Source organism: Bos grunniens, chromosome 8, assembly GCF_055505025.1.
Source record: "Bos grunniens cultivar Pamir isolate PY7600 chromosome 8, Bosgru_T2T1.0, whole genome shotgun sequence".
Taxonomy (NCBI): domain Eukaryota; kingdom Metazoa; phylum Chordata; class Mammalia; order Artiodactyla; family Bovidae; genus Bos; species Bos grunniens.
The window spans coordinates 91,149,129-91,175,540 of NC_141172.1; the positions used below are offsets into that span (position 1 = coordinate 91,149,129).

The 26,412-nt window shown below is 40.6% G+C and overlaps 1 protein-coding gene across 3 annotated transcripts in view; it reads right to left on the reverse strand.

Annotated features, from left to right (window-relative positions):
* Positions 1-23,298, reverse strand: part of GRIN3A (glutamate ionotropic receptor NMDA type subunit 3A) — a 205,755-nt gene extending 182,457 nt beyond the window's left edge. For 2 of the 3 annotated variants that reach the window (XM_086315750.1, XM_086315752.1), the window contains exon 1: positions 21,866-22,857. In XM_086315750.1, the coding sequence (XP_086171876.1) occupies positions 21,866-22,564 (699 nt within the window). In that variant the 5' untranslated portion in view covers positions 22,565-22,857. Of the gene's footprint in view, positions 1-21,865 lie in introns of all 3 variants that reach the window. The other variant, XM_086315751.1, reaches the window with a different exon arrangement.
* Positions 23,299-26,412: the final 3,114 nt, after the last annotated feature.

Genomic DNA, 26,412 nt, shown 5'->3' on the forward strand with positions numbered 1-26,412 from the left:
CTCAGTTTGTACTCATTCAGTTCCTGTTTTATGCCGATTGTCCTATGTAATTACTAACCATTCCCTCCTTTTTCACTTTTAAAACTGTCCTGGTTTGAATATAAACTATTTAGTCACCTCACTATAAGCAACAAACCTCAGAAATATGGTGTACCTCAGACAGAAGAAGCCTTAGGAACAGGAACAGAACATGTACAGAATAGGAACATGTACACAGGAACAGAAGGATTATTCAAAGACATATTTGCAGAAAAATTTTTGTTTTTGTTTTTTGAATTTTATTTTATGGACCAACTTCATTCTTCACAAAATCAATAAAAGGCAAACTGTACCTAGACATATCTGCAAAAATGTTTTAATTAAACTGTCAAACATTTAGGAAGAAAGGAAAGAAAAAAAGAGAAAGAAATAGATTTCTCACTGCTGCTGTGTTAGATGCTCAGAGACAATAGAGTGATACCTAACTGAATCTGTTTGGGAAATAATTTTATGTCTTTTATCTGTTAAAAAATAAACAAAGCCAAACTAGGATATATATAAGGGTGTAGAAAGTAAAAATATGCCATTCATATACCCTATGTGAAAAAGATCCCTGGAAAGACTCCAACTAACTGGCACTTATTTTCCCTTTCGAAGAATCTATGCTAAGGCAATAATCTACAAAATGGACAAAGATTCTGTGAACAAAGATTTTCATTGCAGAGCATTTTATTCCACAATAATTGTCGGGGTTTTTTTTTTGACAAAACTTGTAAGAAAAACTTAACATTTTAGGCATATACAACATTCTAGGCTTGGGATAATATGCAGCTAATAAAATAATGATGACAGTGAGTTTCCCAGGACTTGGAAAACACTAGCAATATCACATAAAATTAAAGAATCTGAATAGAAATTCTCCACATTAAAAGTTCTATATAACAAGCACTAGGAGAAATACCTCAAGACATTTGAGATAACTAGCAATAATGATTGTTTCTGATAGTGAAATTAAGACCTTTTTTCTACACTCATATTTTCTTATTTTATAATTAGAGGTAAATAAAACAGAGAAATATGAGTTGTTTGAAGTCTGTGGTGACTTGTAAAAGATTCATGACATGATGCAAGTGAGTAAAGCAGAATACAAAACTGTACATTTACAATTTCAGAAATTCATTCGTTCGTCCCTTTAAAAATATCTGAGTGACCACTATGTGCAAAGCACTATAATAGATCCTCGGGTTATAATGGCAAGTAAAACAGAAAACACTAACTTTAGAGAGACAGAAACATGTATACAAGAGGACAAACACTGAAAGGAAAAGTATGCTAAAATGGTGAGATTATTTCTTTTCCAAGCTCTAAATACAGTGTCCAATATTACCATTGCATTGTTTCTCATATAAACATGATAAAAGTCAATGAATAGCAAACTGCAGTTAATAAAGTAAATAAATGTGTATATATGTATGTACAAATGTATATGTATGTATGAATATATACATGATTATATAACTACATAAGTAATATGTACATATTACATATATATATATTATGTAAATATATGTATTTATATAAATACTACCTAAATATAAGTAAATATGTATACATAATAAAATAAAGTAAAAGCAACCTTCCTAGATCACTCTGGCCCAGAATTCTATCAGGTTTTTGGGAATCATCTACAAGAACTCTGCAGACCATTTGCTTAACAGCTTTCTTTTCACAGTATTTAGAATCACTGAACCCACAGTAGAGGGAAGAATGCCAGTGATGAAATACAAGGACATTTTTGTATTTTGAAATGACATTTCTTATGAGTCCCTCTTATAAGGTACTTCAATCACTTTGTCATCACTATCTCATTAATTGTCTCATTATATAAAGTTTTCAGTTTTCTTAAAAGAAAACACACAAAATCAAGGGAGTTTGCCAGAGTTTTGCCATAATCTTGCTTTTCTATAATGCCTGTTAACTTTAATGTAAGGGAACAGAGGCTTAGGAATATAGAAAATAATGGAACTAGTGTATTAAAAAAAATGAGTACCTACTATATGTCATATGATATTGCTAATCTATTTGAGAGCAATTTTTCTACTTAATCAGTACCTCTAACACTAGGAGTAGTTATTATCATCTCATTATCTCTATTTTATGAGTAAGATTTCTAAGATTCATTTATGGGTACACCTGGAATGGATTACATTCATTATCTTTTAATACCTATTTTCCCTCTTGTTCTCTTGCTTCAGATGAGGGTGGCCATCTCTTCTGTATAATAGGCACATATTCTAGTTTTTCCAAACTGCACCTTTAAGCTGCTGTACCTGTTATGGTTACAGGCCTCTGTCACTTCCTCTTGCTTATCCAGTCATTGAGGCATTTCTATTTAATACTTGCCTACTCCAATGTACTAACGTTTCTAATCCAGAATGATGATCCTAAAGCTCTAGCAAGCCTGCAGATTATTATTATTTTTTTAAAAATAAGCTGATTTCTTAAAAAAAAAGTCAGCTACTTAATTCACTTGATATATAGATGTATATCAAATCATCACATTCTGTGCTTTAACTATCTTACAATGTTATATCCATCATACCTCAGTAAAGTTAAACAAAAATGAGTTAGTTATCAACATTTAAGGACAATTTGGAGCTTCCCTGGTGGCTCAGATGGTAAAGAATCTGCGTGCAATGCAGGAGACCCGGGTTCGATCCCTGGGTCAGCAAAATCCCTGGAGAAGGGAATGGCAACCAACTCTAGTATTCTTGCCTGGAGAATTCTATGGACAGAGGAGCCTGGCTGGCTATAATCTACTGAGTTGCAAAGACTTGGATATGACTGAGCAGCTAAAACACACACAAGGACAATTTTACATTAAAAAAATATCCAGTCTGGCATCCTTTGAAAATACAGAATATTTGGCAACATCCCATGAGTAACAGCTTGTTGGAGGTGAGTGGTGGCTGACTACCTCCCTCAGAAAGGTTAGGCTCTATTCAGTTATCTACAATTTTTACTACTCCCGATCATATTATTTGGGGGCTTCCTAGGTGGCGCTAGTGGTAAAGAACCCACCTGCCAAAGTAGGAGACATGAGATTAGGTTCAATCCCTGGGTTGAGAAGATCCCCTGGAGGAGGGCATGGCCACCCGCTCCCATGGACAGAGGAGCCTGGTGGACTGCCATCCATAGGGTCCCATAGAGTCAGACACAACAAGCAACTTAGCACACGTGCGCCGTATTATTTGGGACTGTTTTCCCACATTTCCGTTAACTTCCTGGCTCCTATATGACATCTGAATTTGATACCTTGCCCCAGGTCACTGAGTCTCTAACTGTGCTGCGCATACATAAAATTCACCTAGGGGAAGATTCTTCAAAAAAAGAAAAAAACAGCTGGTATCAGGCCACAACACACAATTTAGTGGAATTCAACGAGTCTAGAATCTAGACTTTAAAACTACTACCTACATGTGATTTTGTTTCAGGTGGCACCCAGTCAAGGTTTGAAAATCGCTTTAGGGGAGACTCTTAGGATAAGTGGTTCCCTGTGATACTCAGAATCACCTGTGGACACAATCACCTGTGAAGTTGTTTGGTTTTTGGATAGATTTGTATGATCCAAATCCAGGGATTCTGATTTGATAAGTCTGAAAATGTATATTTTGAAAAGCTATCTTGATGTTGCTAACACACAGGTGGCCACGACTCTGGGGGCTGAAAGTCTAGGGAATTACACTTAATGACAGAAAAAACAGTGAGTACAACGGGAAGCTAGGAATTTTGTTGTTGTTCAGTCACTAAGTCCTGTCTGACTCTTTGCGACCCCAGGGACTGCAGCATGCCAGGCTTCCCTGTCCTTCACCATCTCCTGGAGTTTGCTCAGATTCATGTCCATTGAGATGGTGGTGCCATCCCACTATCTTATCCTCTGTCATCCCTTTTTCCTTTTGCCTTCAATCTTTCCCAGCATCAGGGTCTTTTCCAATGAGTCGGCTCTTAGAATCAGATGGCCAAAGTATTGGAGTTTCAGCTTCAGCATCAGCCCTTCCAATAAATATTCAGGGTTGATTTTCTTTAGGATTGACTGGTTTGATCTTCTTGTGTCCAAGGGACTCTCAAGAGTCTTCTCCAGCATCACAATTTAAAAGCATCAGTTCTTAGGCGCTCAGCCTTCTTTATGGTCCAATTCTCACATCTATACATGACTACTGGACAAACTATAGCTTTGACTATGCGGACATTTGTCAGTTATGTCTCTGCTTTTTAATATGCTGTCTAGGTTTTCATAGGTTTCCTTCAAATGAGCAAGAGTCTTAATATCATGGCTGCAGTCACCATCTGCAGTGACCTTAGCCAGATCTGAACTTTTGCCTGATTCCCTGATATTTTGTTTGATAAGAGATAACAGAATAAAATACAATTCCAGGCTTTCTCTCTTTTTCACTAAGGATTATTTCAAGTAGCTTTATTTTTCATTAACTCTGAATTTTTCTAATTTTACAGGTAAGTCAGAAATCTTTGGCTACACAATATAGAGACATTGGCTGGGGAACAGGGGTGAGAATTTGAGAAAGCAGTGACCCAAAGCCACAAGAACAACATCACTTTTCTGTCCCCTGTGGTCTCCAGAAAACTTAAAACCTATTTGGGGAAAATGAAGGACATGAAAAGTTTAATAGGGTGAAGAAATACTTTTTCTATTTCTTATGAAATCAATTTCCTCAAGGTCTTACTCTTCCAGCTTTGTTCTACATAACATAGTAAATTCTAGGTGGTCGCGAACTCTATCTACTTAGTGAATGAGAATTCTTTTTCATAACATGGGACACTTCTTAGTTCACATCACCCACACTTTGACAGGTGGGGAATTTCCCACCAGTGTTACTTAGCTGTGTTACACTGGACCATTGATTCAGTTTGATCAACAGTCACTGAGCATCTATTACGAGCCACTCACTGTGCTAGGAGTTTAGGGTTCAATTTAGTGGAAGAGAGAGACACATATATCAGCAAATAATTATTAAGCTATGCAACAGATCTAGAAAAGAAGGATGTTCAAGGTAGAAAAGTGACGTAAAAGTGAAAGTAACAAACTGCAGTGGGAGAGGACAGTGCACACGTGATATTTAAGCAAAGTTTTGAAGGCTAAACGGGCTTCCCTGGTGTCTCAGATGGTAAAGAATCTGCCTGCAATGCAGACGATCCCTTGCAGAAGGGAATGGCTCTCCACTCCAGTATTCTTGCCTGGAGAATTCTATGGACAGAGGAGTCTAGAGGGTTACAGTCATTCCATGGAGTTGCAAAGAGTCAAACATGACCGAGCAACTGATATTTACTTTTGAAGGCTAAATAGGAATTTTAGGCAGACACAAGGGGAAAGGGATTCCAAACAGTGGGAGCAGTATATGTCAAGGTTTGGAACAGCACTGTGCAGACTGCTTGGGATAGGGAGTGCTTAGTATCTAGAAGAAATGAGGAGAATAAGCCAGGCTTGGATGATGACAGGTCTTGAATGTCACATGAAAGTTGCTTAGAATTCATCCTATAGGTTAGAGCTTGGCTGTGTGGGTGGTTACTGAGAGGATTTTAGGTTGCTTGGGGGGCTTGACATTAAAAAACTCTGAATCACATAGTGAGAAAGTTAATCCCTTTTCAATTAAATGTTTAATCCTTCTGCTAAATCAAGGAGAAAGCCTCGGTTTGGTGTTAGTATGTGTTTAACACTTCTCTAACACCTGGAAAATTTCCTTTTTACAAAAAGGCTCAGGCAATTCTACCTGGCTGGAATTGCTTTGTTTTCATTCTATACTTATTTTCACAATTAACTTCTCTTTATGGCAAGGGATACTGGTTTCTCATTAGTGTCTTAATAAAAGATCTTTAAATATAAATTTAAAGAAAACAGTTAATTTTCAAAACAGCAATAGGTGATCACAGATATAGCAGAGACTACGAGGGGAGTACATGAATGCATAAAGTTTGGAAATAATGATATTTTGGGCATGTAGGGAAAGGGTTCAAGCAGTGAGTGAACCACCTCTCTCCTGACAGCACCTTGGAGAATATAATGGAGAAGCCAAGAATGGACGCAGAGAAGTTAAGAATGGGGATCACAGAACTACTGTAGGCACAGGTGGTATAGGCCAAGGTCAGCCTGTTGGTTTATTCATGATCTTTCCTAGGGTTACGTCATCACAGGAGGGGGATCCTAAGCATTTCCTGGCCTGAGCTGCAGTTATTTCTTGATGAAGATCTTCAAGTGGCTGCTGTCCAGCAAGTGTTAAAGGCAGACTTGAAATGAAGCTCAGAATGAGATTTAATTATCTTCCAGTTTTCTAACCCATGATGGAGTATTATTGGGAAACCGATGCAATCTCAAAACTTTTAACTAATGGATTTTTACGAATATAAGCAGGCAATCTTAGCTTTAACATTTGATTTCCAAAGTGTCTCATTCTAATCTGTGTCCTGGGTGTGGGTCTCCTATCCTGTTCAGTCCTCAAACTCTCTCCTTCCTCCTCAAGTCTAAGATAGGCAGCAGAACTGTGCAAGCAGTTAGGATGTTTTTAGTCCCTGTTTGGAAGATGGAAAGCCCTCTTCTTTCCTCCCTCTCCGGCTGCTGCTGACCAGTTAGGAGTTACAGTATGACCACACTGGGAAGATCCCCTGGAGGAGGGCATGGCAACCCACTCCAGTATTCTTGCCTGGAGAAACCAGATGGATAGAGGAGCCTGACAGTCCATGGGGTTGCAAAGAGTCAGACATGACTGAGGTGAGTTAGCATGCACAAATGACCAGACTAGTTCAATGCCGGGTGATAGAACATGCGTGGGCTGTTCCTACTGCCAAGAGTACCTGGAAAGATATGTCTTGGCTTTTTTCAAACTGGATTAGAATCATTTTCTCAAAGAAAAAGATGTTTCAATAAAAATGCTTCTCATCTGTTTTTAAAATTTGAATGTACAAAGTATTTTCATGTATATTAACTCACTGAAACCCCTATCAATTCTTTAAAATAGCATGGGAGGCCCTCCATAAATACCTGTTTAATGAGTACTATTGATAATTTATAATGGAAGAAACTGAGGTTCAGGGAGGTTACCAAAGCCGTTTTCAGATGCTTCTGGAGCTATAATTTGAAGACAGGTCTTCTGGTTCTCCTCCTCACTCCACATCCCCTTCATCTCAAACAAAAGAGACTGTTACAGATAGTGTTTGGTGCCTATAGAACTACCAAAATCAGAATTCTGCTCTATTATGATCAAACAGGGTTTTGTGGTCTGGCCTGAGGTCTTAACAGCCACAGATAACATTGCTTCAATGGAAAAATCAATTCTGAATTGGAGATTAATTCATCTGCAAATCATGACAACTTGGTGTATATCTGTCTTTCTATATAGATATATAATAGATAAGTGCTTTTTAATACGATGATTTACATTTATCGATTTTTTAAAAAAATACCACATTTTAATTCCTAGAGATCTTATATTTTCTGGGCATGTGTATCGCAACAGAATGTCACAGACCAGAAAGAATTATCTTCACCTGCTTGTGGAAGCCCTTGAGGACCAGGTTTTGTAAGACTGCTGATGGTAATTGATCTGTGTTTTCCTGGTTTTAGGGAAGGCATGTCAGAATCTTGGGGGTGGGGGATGGAATGCTTTTTGAACGCTATCCACAAAAACTAGAGAATATGATGTATTCCTTTAAGGTTGGTAGATCCTGCTCCAATTTTGTGAATCAGTCCTGTAGTAATTGTTATTAAGGTGTGAGTTTCATCCATCAGGAGTGTTGAGGAGTGAAAAAAGAATTATACCATTGCCATAATAAAGTATCTTTTGAGCAGTGGAGAGGCATTATTCTCAGTGCAGTGTACCTTATGCTTGCTGAATGAATGAAAGAATGAATAAATGAATGAAAGTTGCTTTGCTTTAAGAAGATTTATCTAGAAGCAGTGTGCAGAATGGTTTGGAGGAAAGGAAGCAGAGATATTAGGGGGCTATACAAGAGTATTGGTGGGAGCAGCTAGTATCTTGTGAAAATCAGAAGGAAGAATACGGTAAGGACATGCAAAGCATACCGAGGAAGGCAACAGAATGAGATGCCAAGAAAAGGGAGAAGCTAAAGATGTTATGAGAAATATTGTTATAGGTGGGAGAGAGTACCATCTGAAGATATCTTTACATATTTTGAGTTTAAGGTAAGAATATAAAGAGAGATAACTGGAAATTCCAGTTAGAAATTCTTGGTGTCACCACATGCAAAAAGAAAAATTAAGGAGTCTAAATCTTGAGAATGTAAATTGGGTTATTGCCTCACTATTTATACTTTCTTCTTTGAAACTGTGATCTTGTTAGCAAATAGTGTTATAGATGGTAATAAGGATGATCCATTTATTCAGCAAATAATTATTGCTATGCTCATTCCTACCTCAAGGCCTTTGCACTTTTGCTCTCTTTGCTTGTAATGAGTCCCCTTTCTTGAGGGGACTCAGAAATTTGCATGGCTGACTCTTTACTTCCATCAGCGGTGCAGTGTTACCTCTTCAGGCAAGCCTTTGTGACTAACCATCGTCATTCTCTAGTCTTTTACCCTGAGTTATTTTTCTCCCTTGTACTTGCCTTTACTTAATAATACTATATTATATATTTATTTGTTCGTATGTCTTATTGTCTGCCTTCCTCACTAGAATATAAGTTCTTTTGAAACAGTGGCTCTGCTATTCTATTTCCTGCTGTATTCTAAGGTTATGTTGAGAACTTCACTTGGGAGGCTGGTCACTGCTCTCTGGAGTAAGGAAGGTTGGAGGGGAAACCATTCTATGTGGGTTGAGACAACTAGACATCTGGAGAATGTGGGCTAAGGGGGATATAAGAAACATAATCAGATGATTTGATCAGAGTGATAAAGTCACAGAGAGTTCAGGCTAAGTCCTGTCATGGGAAATCAGAACCATGTTCAGGCAGAAGTTACAGCAGGGCAGAGGAAGACACTGCTCTCTAGAGAGGAGGATGGAGCAGATGTGAAGTGAGAGCCCTGAGAAGAGCTTCTGGGCCCTAGAGAAAGTGAAGAAGAAAGTAGCTGCCCAGCACCTTTGCAGTGATGAAGCCCAACTGCCCTCAAGCAGTTCTATTCCTTGTCATCTTCCCGGAGTTTTTCAGCATAAACCCATTACTTTCAAGCCCATTGAGTGAGTTTTCTGTTGCTTAAAACTCTAAGCCCTAGAGAACAGTAGAAATGTCCAACAGAACTTGTGTGAAGATGGAAAATGCTGTATATCTGTGTTGCCAAATACAGGAACCATTATCCACATGTGGCCACTGAGCATTTGAAATGGGTGTAGAGTGCCTGAGAAACTGACTTTTAAATTTTGTATTATTTTCACTAAACTTAAATGAATATAGGGTTCAATTCAGTTCAGTTCAGTCGCTCAATCATTCCGACTCTTTGCGACCCCGTGAATTGCAGCACGCCAGGCCTCCGTGTCCTTCACCAACTCCCGGAGTTCACTCAGACTCACGTCCATCGAGTCAGTGATGCTATCCAGCCATCTCATCCTCTGTCGTCCCCTTCTTCTCTTGCCCCCAATCCCTCCCAGCATCAGAGTCTTTTCCAATGAGTCAACTCTTTGCATGAGGTGGCCAAAGTTTTGGAGTTTCAGCTTTAGCATCATTCCTTCCAAAGAACACCCAGGACTGATCTCCTTTAGAATGGACTGGTTGGATCTCCTTGCAGTCCAAGGGACTCTCAAGCGTCTTCTCCAACACCACAGTTCAAAAGCATCAATTCTTCGGCACTCAGCTTTCTTCACAGTCCAACTCTCACATCCATACATGACTACTGGAAAAACCATAGCCTTGACTAGATGGACCTTTGTTGGCAGAGTAATGGCTCTGCTTTTTAATATGCTACCAAATATAGGGTTAGTAGCTATCAATTTGGAGAAGACAACGGCACCCCACTCCAGTACTCTTGCCTGGAAAATCCCATGGATGGAGGAGCCTGGTAGGCTGCAGTCCATGGGGTCGCTAAGAGTCGGACATGACTGAGCGACTTCACTTTCACTTTTCATGCATTGGAGAAGGAAATGGCAACCCACTCCAATGTTCTTGCCTGGAGAATCCCAGGGACGGGGGAGCCTGGTGGGCTGCCATCTATGGGGTCTCACAGAGTCGGACATGACTGAAGTGACTTAGCAGCAGCAGCAGCAGCTATCAATTGGACAGCACAATAAAAATAGAAATATAGATCAATGGAACAAAATAGAAAGCCCAGAGATAAACCCACATACATATGAGCACCTTATCTTTGACAGAGGAGGCAAGGATAATACAATGCAGAAAAGACAGCCTAGTCAGTAAGAGGTGCTGGGAAAACTGGACAGATACATATAAAAGCATGAAATTAGAACACTTCCTAACACAATACACAAAAATAAACTCAAAATGGATTAAAGACTTAAATATAAGGCCAGAAACTACAAAGCTCTTAGAGGAAAACACAGGCAGTTACTCTCTTTGACATAAATCATAGCAAGATTCTCTCTGACCCACCTCCTAGATTAATTGAAATAAATACAAAAATACACAAATGAGACCTATTAACTTAAAAGCTTTTGCATAGCAAAGGAAACTATAAACAAGTTGTAAAGACAACCTTCAGAACAGGAGAAAATAATTACAAACAAAGCAACTGACCAAGGGTTAATCTCCAAAATACAGAGGCAGTTCATACCAGAAAAACAAACAACCCAATCAAAAAATGGGCAGATCTAAACAGACATTTCTCCAGAGAAGACATACAGATCACCAATAAATCCATGACAAGATGCTCAACATCGCTCATTATTGGAGAAATGCAATTCAAAACTACAATGAGGTATTACCTCACACTGGTCAGAATGGCCATCATCAAAATATCTAAAAACAATAAATGCTTAAGAGGATGTGGAGAAAAGGGAATCCTCCTGCACTATTGATAAGAATATAAACTGATACAGCCATTATGGAAAACAGTATGGAGATTCCTTAAACTAGGAATAAATCTACCATATGACCCAGCAATCCCACTACTGGGCATATACCCTGAGAAAACTACAACTCTAAAAGACACAGGTACCCCAGTGATCCTTGCAGCAGTATTTATAATAGACTGGACATGGAAGCAACCTAGATGTCCATCAATAGATGAATGGATGAAGAAGTTGTGGTACATACATACAATGGACTATTACTTGGCCATAAAAAGAAACAGATTTAAGTCAGTTGTAGTGAGGTGGATGAACTTAGAGCCTCTTATGCAAAGTGAAGTAAGTCAGAAAGAGAAAACAAGTATTGTATATTAATGCATATATATGGAATCTAGAAAAATGGTACTGTTGAAACTAGTAGAGATGGACTTGTGGACACAGCATGGGAATGTGAGGGTGGGACAAACTGAGAAAGTAGCTGATATATATACAGTATTATGTGTAAAATAGATGGTTAGGGGGAAATTGCTAAATAACACAGGGAGCCCAGCCTGGCACTCTCTAATGACCTAGAGGGGCAGGATGGCAGGGGGAGGAGGAGGAGGCTCAGGAGGGAAGGGATATGTATAAAATTATGACTGACTTTCATTGTTGTACAGCAGAAAGCAACACAAAATTGTAAAGCAATTTTCCACCAATTAAAAAATTTTTAAAAATTGGACAGCACAGCACTATGGTTACTACTGCTGCTGCTGCTGCTGCTAAGTCGCTTCAGTTGTGTCTGACTCTGTGCGACCCCATAGATGGCAGCCCACCAGGCTCCCCTGTCCCTGGGATTCTCCAGGCAAGAACACTGGAGTGGGTTGCCATTTCCTTCCCCAGTGCATGAAGGTGAAAAGTGAAAGTGAAGTCGCTCAGTCGTGTCCGACTCTGAGCGACCCCATGGACTGCAGCCCACCAGGCTCCTCCGTCCATGGGCTTTTCCAGGCAAGAGTACTGGAGTGGGATGCCATTGCCTTCTCCGATGGCTACTACTACAAGGGGTCAAATACAAGAAGCACAATCACTGAAAGGCAATGAAGGGACTAAAAAAGAAAAAATGAAATAAAACCATGATGATGCCACAGAACTCAAGCAGAGGGTGTTCCACAGCACCAAATCTAAAAGAATGTTAATTAAGGAGGATGAAAGTAAAGTCCCATTAGTAGCAGTGTCATTTATCCTTTTATGGTAAAACTTAGTCCAAATAACAGGGGTTGGTTAAACAAATCATGAAACAGCCCATTCAAAGGCAAACTATCAAGCCATTAAAAAATAGAAAAAACATTAATGATATGGGAAGATGTTTATATGCTAAACAATTTCATAAAATGACATGATCCCAATTTTATAACACATACATATGTCTAGAATTCTGGGCTGTGGGTTTATGAGCAATTTTTACTTTATTCTTTGGCATTTTATTAACTTTCAGAATTATCCACAAAGAACATAATTTTTTTATAATCAGAATAAAGGAACAAATGATATGCTTAACACAATAAAATGGCTACATCTTTTCAAGCTGCATTATAAAACAAAGTGATAGTAAATACAGCTACTAAAAATAATTAACCATCCTACATTTCTAAAGTTATTCACATTTTTCTCCCAGCTCCTCTAGCTATACACTGCGAGGTGTGTATACTTTAAGGTATATGACTGCAATTATGGTGGCAGAACAGCAGAGATTGTTGGGAATTCTTAGAAGGCTAAAGAAGATCTTTTCTTAGATGGACTAACCTAGATGTCCCATGGTCAAAAGACCAGGAAAAGGACTAAAAGCTTCTTGGAGTCCTTTTCTTGCCTTGAGAGGTTGGAGTCGACAGGGAGGCCTGGCGTGCTGCAGTTCATGGGGTCGCAAAGAGTTGGACACGACTGAGCGCTTGAACTGAACTGAACTGAGCTGATACTCAACGGACCACTAGATGGCGCCCTGTACTTTCAACCAGGCGAAGGTACATTGGCTTAATTCAGGCTTGGATTTACCATTCATTTTCAGGTGTACACGGAAGCATTTCCTTCTGTGTATAACACACTGTATGACATGACTCAAAATAATTCCTCGTATAGCATCAAAACAACAGGTCTCTATCTGAACCTATTAAATTCACAACACATAGAAGTAAATTTTTTGTTAAATGGAATCCCTGTTTAAGTACCTCTGGCTGGGACTGAACAAATAGAATTTCACAACTGAGCCAGATAGTAATTCTATTAGATAAAGGCATGCTGAGCATCCAACTTCGTTTATGGAAATAAAAATTTTTATTTTTTACCTGGAGAGTATTCATTCAACTTTTGTTTGGCTTTGAGATGAGGCTTTCAATAGAAAAAAAAACACCAACAGATTCTGTGCAGCCAAAGCCTTGGTACTGAAAGTTCAGCTAACGACCACCTCTAACTGAGGGGTGAGTAGTGACAATCCATGTCTAAGTCATTCCTAAGAATGCTACTGAAAGACCCAGACAGAGCCATTGTTTGGAACTGTACAGGCTCAGCACTTGCAGAGCCTTGAAAATACAAAACTAGGCTCAAATATAAAGGAAAATACCATCCTTTAATACAGAAATTCCACCAACTCAGAATGTCCATGCTTCGAAAGCCATGTCAACTCTGACTTTTCAGAAAAATTTTTTTTAAAAAGGTGAATTCTTTTTTTCTGTTCTTTGATTCCAATGTACAATTGGAGTGACAATAAGGCTTTCTTTACTTGTATCCAAGTGTTTCTAAAAATTCTAAAGCATTATCCTTGAGAGAATAAAATACATAAAAAAATGTTACTCAAGGATATGTCAGGACACCCATGGGGCAGTAGCACATATGCATTACTTTCATAATCAGAAAAGTGACGCACATTTTAAAAGTCCCTGAAAGCTGTAAATGCATCAAACGATTTTGATACAGTCAGGATTCAATCAAACACAGAGTTTGTTTTATGGATATCTTTTGTAATCCTTAGTATATAACAAAGCTGTGTGTGTATATATGTGTTTGTGTGTGTTAGTCACTCAGTCATGTCTGATTCTGTGTGACCCCACGGACTGTAGCCCACCAGGCTTCTCTGTCCACGGGATTCTGCGGACTAGAATACTGGAGTGGGTTTACATGCCCTCCTCCAGGGCATCTTCCGGATCAGGGATTAAATCTTCTTCTATTATGTCTTCTGCATTGGTAGGTGGGTTCTTCATCATTAGCGCCACCTGGGAAGCCCATGTAACAATGCTACTGTCCCTAAACTTGGATCTAATAAATGACACAAGTTAGATCCATTAGTATGGATATAAAGCCTGCATGAAAAAAGGGAAACTTGTGAACCTTAAATCCACATCAAGTTGAGACTCTTCCCTTTCTAAAAACCCTCTTCTCCCCCTCTCCTTCAAGAAGCCAAAACTTTCAACTGTGTCATGCTTCTACTGTTCCTTAGATTTAGTTCCTGGGAGCCTGTGAGAAATTAGGGTAGTAGGTAAGGCAAGACTTGTGAATTCCTAATATCAACAAATAGAAATAGAACGTTATTTTTCACCTCTGTAACTGCTCCAAAGATCCAGTCATTCAGAATCCATACAAAAAAAGCAACTGGTCATCATTCACCTCATTGATGACTAAATTTACACGTACCTAACCTGAGGGTGCACCTCAGTGAACTGGAACTCTAAATGGGGTTTCAAAACAGCAGCATCTGTTTGTTTCTTAAGCTTGGCCACTGGAATCAGATCTCGTAAGTTTAAATATCATCTGCATACTGAAAATGCATTTAGAAGTACTCCGGAGAGAGCAAGCTAGAATATTTAAGCTCTCATTCTGATTATTTTAGTTTTCTATTAAGTTAGGCTAACGCTATGTGCTAAAAGAATGATTATTAGAATAAAAATATACTGTGGTGTGCTTTGAACTTTGCATACATGATATGCAAACTTTACCGTACACAATCCTCATTGTAACTTTATGAGATGGTCATATTTTGTGGATCAAAAATTGAGGCATGGAGATACCAGGCATGTTTCTCAAGGTATGATATCTAGAAAGCTATAGAGCTAAGATTCAAACATAGGTCGGTGCATCTCAAAAACCTATTCTCTTCACCTCTAGCTTGCATTTCTTCCATTTATATGTTATTATTGTCTGATTTGTAAAATAAACACTAACTTTCTCAAAATAATTGTGAGGATAAAATTGAAAATATGGATGTAAAAGATAAATTTAAACATATTCTACAATTAATTTATTACTGAAATCTTTATTTTCATATTGAAGTATTGAAAGCAGTGGTGAGGAAATGTGAAGACTCGTCTTTTTTCTCTTATTAGTATTATTGTTTTTTTAAAAAATATTTATTAATCTGGCTGCACCAGGTCTCAGTTGTGGTACATGGGATCTTTAGCTGTGGCATGAGAACTTTTTAAACCAAATTTTATTTATTTATTTGGCCATATCCTCATGTGGGATCTTAGTTCCCCAACCAGGGCTTGAACCCATGCCCCCTGCATTGGGAGCATGGAGTCTCAGCCATGGACCACTGGGGATGTCCCTCTCTTATTTTTAATTGTGTAGGGAATGCATACTTATTTTTAGAAAAAAAGAAGCATGCATAGGGGAAAATCTAGACTTCTACCATTCACTTATAATCACATTTAACTTTTTAATAAAGTTCTAGACTTTATATTTTATAGAAGGTCACACTTTACATAAAACATATACATTTTTTTATTCTGTGTCAATAAATATATCTTCATTTTGAAAGGGTACATAGCACTATATTGTAAAGTTATATTATGATTCACTGAATTAAACTATATTGGATAGTTAGTGTAAAATATGCTTTTAACCATCAAACCTAGAAGTAGATGTCACTCTATCTTTTTTCCTGCAATAATTCAAAAGCAGTGATGGATTCTCAGATTATAGGCTGACAAATATACTAAATTAATAGGGAGGCTTTAGTATTTTTTCCTGTTGGTGACCTCTCACTTTCTGTAATGTATAGCCTTTCCTGCCCTTTTATGCTGTCTATACATTGTTATTTTTCTCACAAGACTGTTAAAGGTATGTTATGAGCACATTTGTGAAGGAGCCTTGAAAAGCACAAATTTTATGTAAATATATATGACTGGATTTTTTCCTAAATCTATGTCTCAAATGAATAATAATGAGGAATAATTCCCCTTACTAAAAGAAAAGTCATCCTGCTTAATTCTTTACCGCTTGAATCCTTGAAGTTTTATCTCTACAGACAGACCATCCCTGGCCAACCAGATACTAGCCTTTCATGGTCAGTTTTCTCCAACTGACACAATACCAGCCCAGGTCAGTATGATCAACCTGTTCCCTCAATGGAGGAGAAACACCGTCTCCCCTGCAAGTGTCTGAACCTTTTATATTCTGGAGAGCTGCAAGTCTAGCTGATGTAATAGGTTTAGGGGAAGGTGGCTGGCTTACTCCTTGTTTACCTTTTCTCCAATTATTTCCCACCATTCCCCATAGGAAAGATCTGAGTAAGAAATAGTGGCTTAAAGATTTTAATTAGTTTGTTATTCATGCATTGACTCAAGAAGCAGTGTGACAGATGCTGAGATGTTTTTTTCTTCCTTCCTGCCTAGTTTTAGAGATTTTGCATCCCATTTTTGGTGCTGTGCTGTTTCTTTACTCTTTTGTGTATGTGAGGAGCAGCAGCTAGACTAGGCAGGAGAAAAGAGAAAGAAGTCATCTCTACATTGTGTGGTGCCACTAAAGTGTGCAATACCTTGCTCTGAGAGCTCCACAGTGTTGCTTAGGGCAATGATACTCAAAGCAGCTAGTCTGCCAACTGTTGCCTATCCGAGATGAGTTAAGGAGCGTGTGTCACTATGAAGCAACACACTGCTTTGTCAAGAAAGACTTCCCAGGAAAATAATTTCAGATGAGCCAAACTGTGTGCTTAGTGGTGTGGCAGGAGAAGTTGGGGTAGAGAGGTTAGACCTTGTGGCCATAGCCTCGCGAGCAATCTACTATAAGTTCTCCTATAGGAGATGTATGAGAGACAAACATTTCTGAAAAATGTTATTGGGCATCTTATTGAAGCTTCTATGGTAATAACTAAGGCTCTAGAAACTGCATTGATGATATGCATTTATAAAAATTTGCCATTGGTATAGAAACAGTAGCTTTGGCATGTCTTCTAATGCTAGGCAAGGGGGTAAACTATTCAGGAACACAGTTGTTTGGCAGGAGGTGGGTGCTAAACCCACTTGCTTTTAAGAGAAATAAAATGAGGGAGTGGGTATAGAGTAAGGTGGAAGATGAAGACACATTACACTGTGAATCAAATCTCATTTTGATTAATAACAAGTAGTGGAGCATTAGTGGTGAATTAGGACTGGGATGATTCTTATCAGATCAAAACTAACACCTCTCTACTGGTTATTTAGCTAACACTATAAATTTTTTCACAGTGCATCACTTTCTTTATTTGGTCCACACAACAACTCTGTCAGATTGGTAAAGTCAACCTTCTTTTGACTGACAAGCCTAGATGCTCAGAGACCAGAGGCACTTCCCTAAAATTCCATGGCCAGTAAGAGGCAGGGGTAGACTGAGTCTTCTGAGTATTATTTAATATACCTTCCAATAACTGTGCTCATTTAACCAAAATGATTGGTTAATGAGTGGTGGCTCAGATGGTAAAGAATCTGCCTGCAATGCAGAAGACCTGGGTTTGATCCCTGGATTGGAAAGATCCGCTGGAAAAGGGAATGGCTACCCACTCCAATATTCTTGTCTGAGAATTCCATGGACAGAGGAGTCCAGCGGGATACAGTCCATGGAGTTGGAAATAATAGGACATGACTGAGCGACTAAGACTTGCTACTTGCTATTCATGAAATACAATCTAATGGCACAAAATCCAAGGTGACTTCTGCCACACCAGAAGATAAAACAGGAAGGAATTTGACACCAAAATTGGTATTCTGTTGATTCAATCATAAGTTAACCCCAAGATGTATCAGCCAAGGGGATCAAGACCCAAGATTCTCTATAGACTCTTCTATGGCAGTCGCAAAGAAAAGGGGGTGAGACAGATTAACTGCCCAATGAATGGTGTTTGCTAGTGTCTTCTGATCTATTTATCTAGAAAAATAAGTGCTATAAAAATTTGCCAGATTAAAAATAAAAACTTCCAAATTAGTTCTAGTTTTTTTTTCAAGAGGAGTCTATACTGCTAAGAAAAGTTTTGCATCACTTGATGTTTAATTTGAAATCGTTTATCTTCACGTTAGCAATAATTAGGTGCTACTATCAGTCATTCATCATGAATTGTAGAAGAATATGTTTCCCCCAAGAGAGAGCACAGTGCCTATGTGCAGAAAGTCAAGGAAAACTACCACAACTGAGAGCAGATGTTTTAAAAAGAAATGTCTTTCACTTGTCCCCTCACGAGGCAGGTAAGTTATGTTGTGATATCATTGCTTTTTCCCCTGTGCCATACAAAAGTGGCACCATGCTAGTCAAATTCTAATAAACAGATTTCAGTACTTCTCCCTGTATTATAAAAATGGACCATCTAAAATACTTACATTCCCATGGGAATAAACATATATTAATTAGTTGGCATATATAGTTCATGATACACATTGTGGATGGTACATTCCATGAGAGATGAAAATAGCAATGTAGTCTCTTTTTAATTTCATGGGTTTGAATCTAAGCCAATTATATTACTCCATTAATTCTGCCTAATGAAACCAATATGGAATTAACATAAGATACATTTTAGAAAGAAATGTGTATCTGTCACTACCTCAGCAAGTAAATTTTGAAGTGTTAACTCTGGAGAAACTATATAAAACTCTCTTAAGAAAAAGTAGTAGGGGGTGTGAAGAGAAAGAAAGAACTGTAGGAACTTAAAGTAACAAAGTAACTTAAATGTAACTGGATCCATGTGCAGCATCATTATTTGAAGGTCATAGGAACAGAATTCGGTTGGCCTCAAGTGGAGATTTGGGTGTAATAAAGTCAGAATTTTGGGGATGGAAGAATGGTTTGATCTTATCCTATGTGTAATATTGTATTAAGCTTTTACTAAGTACTGATATTACACATATGGTTTCTAAAGCGGGGTAGCTAACAATCTTATTTTTAATGGATTTCCATGCTTGAAGGAAGTTTGTTCCATTCAAGCTGATGGACCTATGTGTTTATGTTCTGAATGAACAGTATATTGAAATAAAATGACTATTGTCAGGGGGTGATCATTTCAGTGGTATCTTCATTCAGGAGTTGTGGCAGGATGCAATCCTAAACCATTATTTATTAATTAGGTTTCACAGAAAAATATCAGTAGCCCAAAAGAAAGTGGGAGAAAACATGTTGCTGCTCCTGCTCTGAAAGCAATTTTGATTTGTATGATTGTGTGGACAAGTCCACCCTCTTCTAGAATCCTTTACTTAGGCACTGGCACAGTCAACAAACTAGGTCACTGGGCAGGAGACTCTAATAAGGACAGTGGCTAATTTAAGCCAAATTTATTTAATGTGTAAAATGACTTCAGCATGCTTTTATATTTAGAAAATTAAAAAAAAATCTCATCACTGTATTAGATAAAATTCCACTTTTCAGGAGAAGCCAGAGAAAGATCAGTTTTTATTTTTGCTGAAAGCAGATGATGGTCATATCCTAAAATTACATATTACAGTGACTTGGCATTGAGCTGGACATTTTTAATATAGAACATTATAGAAAGACATTTAAATTATATACTAAAGTAAGACAGGTTAGATATGTTTGAAGTTAAAATACAAAGATAAATGAAAGAAAATGTCCTCAGTTGGCCAAACTAGATTTGAGTCAAAAACAATAATTCCCCCCTTTCAAGATGTGTGCCATGAAAGTAACAATGACAATAGTGATTTTAAATACACTTCTGAATTGAAATACAGAAGCAAATGTGCTTGACACAGTATTTATTTTATTGTCAGCTTGCAAGGGTTGTCCCTGGAGGACTCTCTGCCCTCCAACGGTCCTAAAGCTTTGAAATTTACTGATTCTAGATGCTACTTCACAGTTTCTCTGGTCTCCTTATTGAAGTGTGCTGCATATCACAAAAATTCATCAAGGAGCGGACACAATTTCACTTCTAACTAAGGAACACTAATTTGGGGGGAAATTCTTGCTATTTAAGACTCTTGGCAAACAATCTACAAATGGAAAGGAGTCTGGAGACTGTGAACACTGTTAGCATGTATGAAGTATTAGGTAATAAGGAAGCAATGATGAGAAGCAAGTTATGCTGACTCTTGCATTTGTTATGTCTGATTCTGCATAATATTAATAATGATACACCCCTATGGATGCAATTTCGTGTTTATAACACTCTGGCTATTGGCAGCATTGTGCACCTGTGTTTTCCAAGCCTTCCCATCTGCTGCCTATAGTCATTCAGATTCAGGTGACAGAAATATTTTAGATTAAAGTTAATTAGTCTGCACTCTATAGATCAAATCTCTACAGTTCAACATCAAATAGGAATCTTCTGGGCAACTGCAGAAAGTAGCCTGAACCCACCCTTCCTAAGATTAAAAATGTTAAGATTCATTTTTCTAGAAAAAGAAACCTTTAGTACTCTCTTCATATATTATGCATAGATTTGATCAAACTTTTCATATGTATTTGCTCTTACTCATTTTATTTCTTATCTCTGTATATATATCAAAGTGGAAGAAGAGAGATTAGAAATATTTTTTCCAGCTACAGTGACAGAGTGAAAATGATACAGAGAGAAATTCTCCTAAGTCTGGACTCTTACTAATATACCAACCAATGTGGATCAAGCCTCTGAACTTTCCTCAGTTTCTCAGTCTTTAAAATGGGACCAAAGACAATTACCTATTTGTTTCATAAATACTTTGTGCAATGCTTAATAATTCTTGATATCTTACTAAAAAATAATGCACAAAATGCAGAAATCTCCCATTGCTAAGAGGACCCTGCCTTTAAAAAATATTTATCTCATTATTAATTGTCAACAGTTAAGTTCACAAATAGCTTCCTCTATTGAAACCACACACACACATTTAACCCATAGGAAACGAAATCATTAGTCTTCTTTATTTCTAGACAATTGGTGCAGAAATGGGCTGAGAACACAACTAAATATAGCCAGTTTATGAACCCACATCACATAAAGAGAGGGTAGGGACAAAGACACAATTCCAAATGAGTCCTCCCATCCATTTTTCCGGTATCAGATTATGTTTTTAATGCCTTTCAGTATCCAAGACTAATTACCAGACTATTGCTTCTGTACTAATTGCAGATTTCATGTTTACGCACAGGAATTCAGAGGGAGGTGTTTTCTTTACACCATCGCCTAAAGCTTAGGGCCGTCGTCCAAAGTCAGAGAGGTGCTCTTTCTGACAGTTGCTTTCAGAGTTCCTCCGGGGCCTGAAAGACTCTGGCAATCCGGGCTGTTCTATGCCCATCCCCCGCGCTGGTCATTAGAACCTCGATAGCTCTCTACCCTCCTGAACTTGGGACTTCAACTTCCATCGGGTAACCACTAGGTTTCTCCCAGCTGGTCAGAACGTGAAGACTTACTTTTCCGCTTATTCTCCCACTTTCTTCCTTCCATCTTGCTACCTCTACCTCTCATTTTATTTCCATCTGAGTTTTAATGTGTTTTATTTTACTTCTACTGAGATCCTTCTACCTATAACCTACGGATATGGTCCGATCCTCAAACAATATCAAAGTTGTAAAGCCCCACGTCCCTAAGGTCTTCACCCGGGTTTTCCCTCTCCGCCCGCCACCCAGCCTCCCCACCCCAGCCCCCACTACCGTCCCGGCCCCTAGTGGCATCCATCTCCACTCCAAGCATCAGACTCCTCTCACCTGACTCTCCCGTGGAAACTCGTAGCGCACGATGCTGATAACTGGAATGTGCAGGACGGAGCTGACCAAGTCGAGCTCCATCATCTCCCCCAGGCTCTGAGGGAAGGCGAGCAGCGCCGATACCCCTTGCACCACCACGGTGTGGCACACGCTCTGCAGAAAGGAGAAAGGGTCACTGCTCCACGGCGAGCTAGGGGAGGAGAAGGGCAAGAGCGGCAGATCGCCCAGGCCGGCCTCGATGGCCATCACTACTTCCAAAGACAGGTTGTAGGGCAGCAGTCCTTCTACTCGGTTCAGATTGTCCACGGCGAAGAGGAGGGCGTCCCGAGGCCAAAGGGTCTCGGCCCTGGCGCCCTCCCCCGGCTTCCGTGCGCCCGGCGGCCCCCGGCCATGCAGGGCGCTCCCCAACCAGCGTGCGCCTGGCGAGGGCGCCGGGGGCAGCCAAGTCCCTGGCTCAGGTTCATCTCGCGGGGCGCCTGTCCGGCTGCCGTCCGGGGTGCGGCTGGCCGCGCGGGGGGCCGTGGTCCAGGGCTGCAAGTGCACCGCGCCCACCCTCACCGCGTGTCCGATGCGTTTGAGGATCTGGCAGGGCTGCGGGTGCGAGGAGGAGCCAGGCACCCCGGCCAGCACCAGTGCGCAGGGCGGCGGCAGCAGCAGACAGACCCTGCTCAGCAGCCACCACAAACTCAGTCTCCTCATTACTGAGACCCGCAGGGAGAAAGCGCGCCCCCTCCTGCGCCCGGCTCACCCGGCTGCAGCAGCCGCCGCCTAAGGTCTCCGCCCCCAGGTCCCGCGCGCCGCTCACTCGGCTTGGCGAAGCGGTCCCAGGAGCTGGAGCGGACTCTGGGCCATCCAAGTGGGAGGCTAGCGCGCCCTCGGCAGTCTCAGAACCCGCTCCCAAGTCCCTCCGCCTCGCATCCTCTGCCCGCCCGGTCCCTGCGCGGAGCGGGGCGGGCGGCGCTGGTCACCCGCGGCTTGGGCGCCCGTTCCCTGCCCGCCCCATCCGCAGGGCGGCTGGGGCACTGGGTCCGGTCCCGCGGGGAGGCTGGGCTGAGAAGCCGAGAGGATTTCTAGGGGGCAACGGGGAGCGAGGAGGCAAGAAGCTCACTTGGATTCTTGACTCTTCTTTTTCCGCCCAGACGAGACCCACTTATTTCCTTGGCCTCGCGCAGGAGAAGGGGGTTCACACCTGGGGTGCGAGAAAGCAGCCAAATCTTAGCTCCGCCGTCGGCCGCCCTCTCGCGGGCTCCCCCAGCGCTGGCTTCATTTTTCTTCTTCCCTCGCTACTTCCTCCCTTTCCTTCTTTCGTCCTCTTTCCGCCCAGTCGCCGCCGCCGCCGGTTTCCTCAGAGGAGCGACGCGACTGGCCAGCAAAGGGTGGTTCTGCTCGGAGCGCAAAGTTCTCCCCACCTCAGCCGGCGCCTCCCTGTTTCTGAGCCAGGCGCCGGCCTGTCGCTTGGCTGCGCTAAACGCCCGCTGATGGTTGAGAGTAGCGGGTGGCGCTTCCCGCACCCCTGACAAGTTCTCGCCCCTCCAAGGCCAGGAGTCGTAGTTGGCGATATTCCTTGCGCCCTAAAACGAATTCTGAATTCGGAGTTGCGCCTGAGGAATCTGAAATCCAGTGGTTATCTGGGATAGGCTGAAAGAGGCAGTGACTTTAAGAAGCTCCTTTTCGATGTCTTTTTAACGGTTTTTCTAGCTAAAGGTATTAAAGCAAGAACCACATATACATACGTTTAATCTCCTCAGCTTCCTGTTTTTTGGCACGTGGACGTTTGACTTTTTTTTTTTTTTTTTTTTGAGGATCCCAATGTTTTAGGGTTCTCAGAATTATAACAAAATTTGAAGCAATTATGTGACCAAGAGATTTAAAATATCATACTTTGAAAGCACACTCAACAGCAGATCCTGGTTTAGACCAAGCGTCCTTCAGATTATTGCTACTAGTAAGAGCTCTCATTTGTGTGGAATTGAATACAAGGAGGTCAGTGGGTTATGATTTGACCTTTTCCTCCATGACTAGACCAATCTGGAGTTGGAAGGAGCAGGTTAAGGGTAGTGCTCTGGTTTCCACACACACAGTAGATTTATTTTATTTCATGCCACAGTATCATTTATGAGGGGGCTTCCCCGGTGGCTCAGATGGTAAAGAATCTATTGCAATGCAGGAGACCTGGGTTCAGTTCCTGGGTGGGGAAGATCCCCGGGAGGAGGGCATAGCAACCCTTTTCAGTATTCTTGCCTGGAGAATCTCATAGACAGAGGAGCCCGGTGGGCTACAGTCCATGGGGTTGCAAAGAGACACAACTAAAGCGACTTAGCATGCATTCATCATTTATGAGGAGAGTAGGCAAGTATCCATGGGGCAGAACAAGCACCTGGCATCAGGAGTTCTGAATTTCAATAACACTTCCAGAGAACCATGACCTTGGCAATTTATTTTACCTAACCTTGCCCTGCTATTTGGATCTGGTAAATTGTTATGCAAATACAGCTAGCTTTTAGCTCTGGAGAGTTGTTTTGATTCATGAGCTACAGTTTCCATCTTGCTTTAAATCCTTGGGATGAAGAGGCTCTAGCTAAATAAAATTTTCAAGAAGCTTGCAAAGTGAATGCTGTTTTCCTCAGCACAGATCTTGAAAGCCATCTCAGCGCTAACCTTACCTGACATTCCAATTAGCTCTTGCAAGACTGGGGTGTTAGAGAAAAGACTCCCATGAGGCCAAAGTGGCAATCATACTAGAGTCTGAACCAGAAAGGAAAGATTCTTCCTGAAGCCCTAGAGAGGCTCTGGTGCATGGATGTTGGAACTTTCCTTTTGCTTCAAATGATTCCACTGATTAGGATCTGAAAAAGAAAATTTTAGAATTTTGTGGTCCTTGCATTCCAAGACTGGAAATCGATTGTGTAGTAAGGAGGTGTGCTTGTCTGTGTGTGTGGAGGAGTATGAATATGTGTGTGTGGAGGAGTATGACATTCCAGATTATGACCATGCCCTAGAATGATTATCTTGATGCTTGGCATCACATATGTGTTCAAACCAGGTTCCCAAGAAAATAGGTGGTGATGAACAGTTGGATCTAATCTGTTAATGGCATCCAAGAGCTACTATGTTACTGACCCTTTCCAATTGTGCCCTAACAAAGGTCCTACTGCCCAGTGTCCTTGGAGCCAATGGAACAGACCAAGTTCAGTTTAGATGAAAAGTAAAGTTTTTTTTCTTTTTTCTTTCATCAGATAATGGAGAGATGCAAGCATGCACCCTAGGGAACAGGCTTTCTCCAACAGGCGGAAGATGGGGCTGCTTTATAGGAATCTCATCGGTAGGGAGGGGCAGAGTCCCTGGGAAGGCAGGCACAGCTGTGCAGCTCACACCAGAGAGCATATAATGAAGGTTGCACGTGGAGTCTCTGCACACCGCCCATCAGCTGCCATCTTGGTTCGAGCGTTGTGTGCTGCTTCCGGTCATGGCCCTAAGCTGAGGTGTCAGCCATTTCTCACTAGGAATTCGGGACTGAGGTGCCTGGTGTGAGACCTCTGCCTGCGGCCCCTAAGAACAAGTGAAACTGAAGTAAGCGCCCTGGAAAAAATGGTTAGATTTTATTTTATTACCCAGGTTCTATATTTACTTCCTAGGAATTGTTAACAGGTTTTCCCTGTGGTAGCGGTGTGTTCTTTCCATCTCTCACAAGTCAAGAACCACTTGGGGGAATGGCTGAACTGGTTATTCATAGAATAAATGATGATTCCCATGGTTTTGAGGAAAGGCTGCCCTGGCTTATGATAAAACTGTAACTAAATCTTGTGAATATTGTTTGAATGGTGAAGAACAACCCTTCCTTCTTGTGCTTCCTTTTGTTTCTTTCTTGCTTCTGCTACTGCTAAGTCGCTTCAGTCGTGTCCGACTCTGTGCGACCCCATAGATGGCCTCCTACCAGGCCCCTCTGTCCGTGGGATTCTCCAGGCAAGAACACTGGAGTGGGTTGCCATTTCCTTCTCCAGTGTATGAAAGTGAAAAGTGAAAGTGAAGTCGCTTAGTCGTGTTGGACTCTTAGCAACCTCATGGACTGCAGCCTACCAGGCTCCTCCGTCCATAGGATTTTCCAGGCAAGAGTACTGGAGTGGGGTGCCATTGCCTTCTCCAGTTTCTTTCCTAGGTTTTTCAATTACGTGACCCTGATTCCTTTCTGTTTTCTCATGCTGCTTGGTTCTCTTTTTCCATATCACTGTACTCTAAGCAATTCTGACATGCTTCTTTTCATTCCTTTCCCCACATTTTCCTCCCTTCCCACCACTTTTTGTTCATGTTTCAGTGGTCATAATTTTGAAAGTTTCTAAAAGATTCAATCATCAGTTCAGTGCCCATTAATTAAACTCTTACTATGTGTAGGCATTGCTGTAGGACTGTACTGGGGAATAGATGAATAAACTCCTGTTCAGAGGAATGGAGAATATATCCCCACCCCCCCCCCCCCCCCCCCCCGCCCCACAAAGTCACATAGCTAATGTGTTAACAAAATGCTAATGTTGAGGTTATATTTTAGTGAG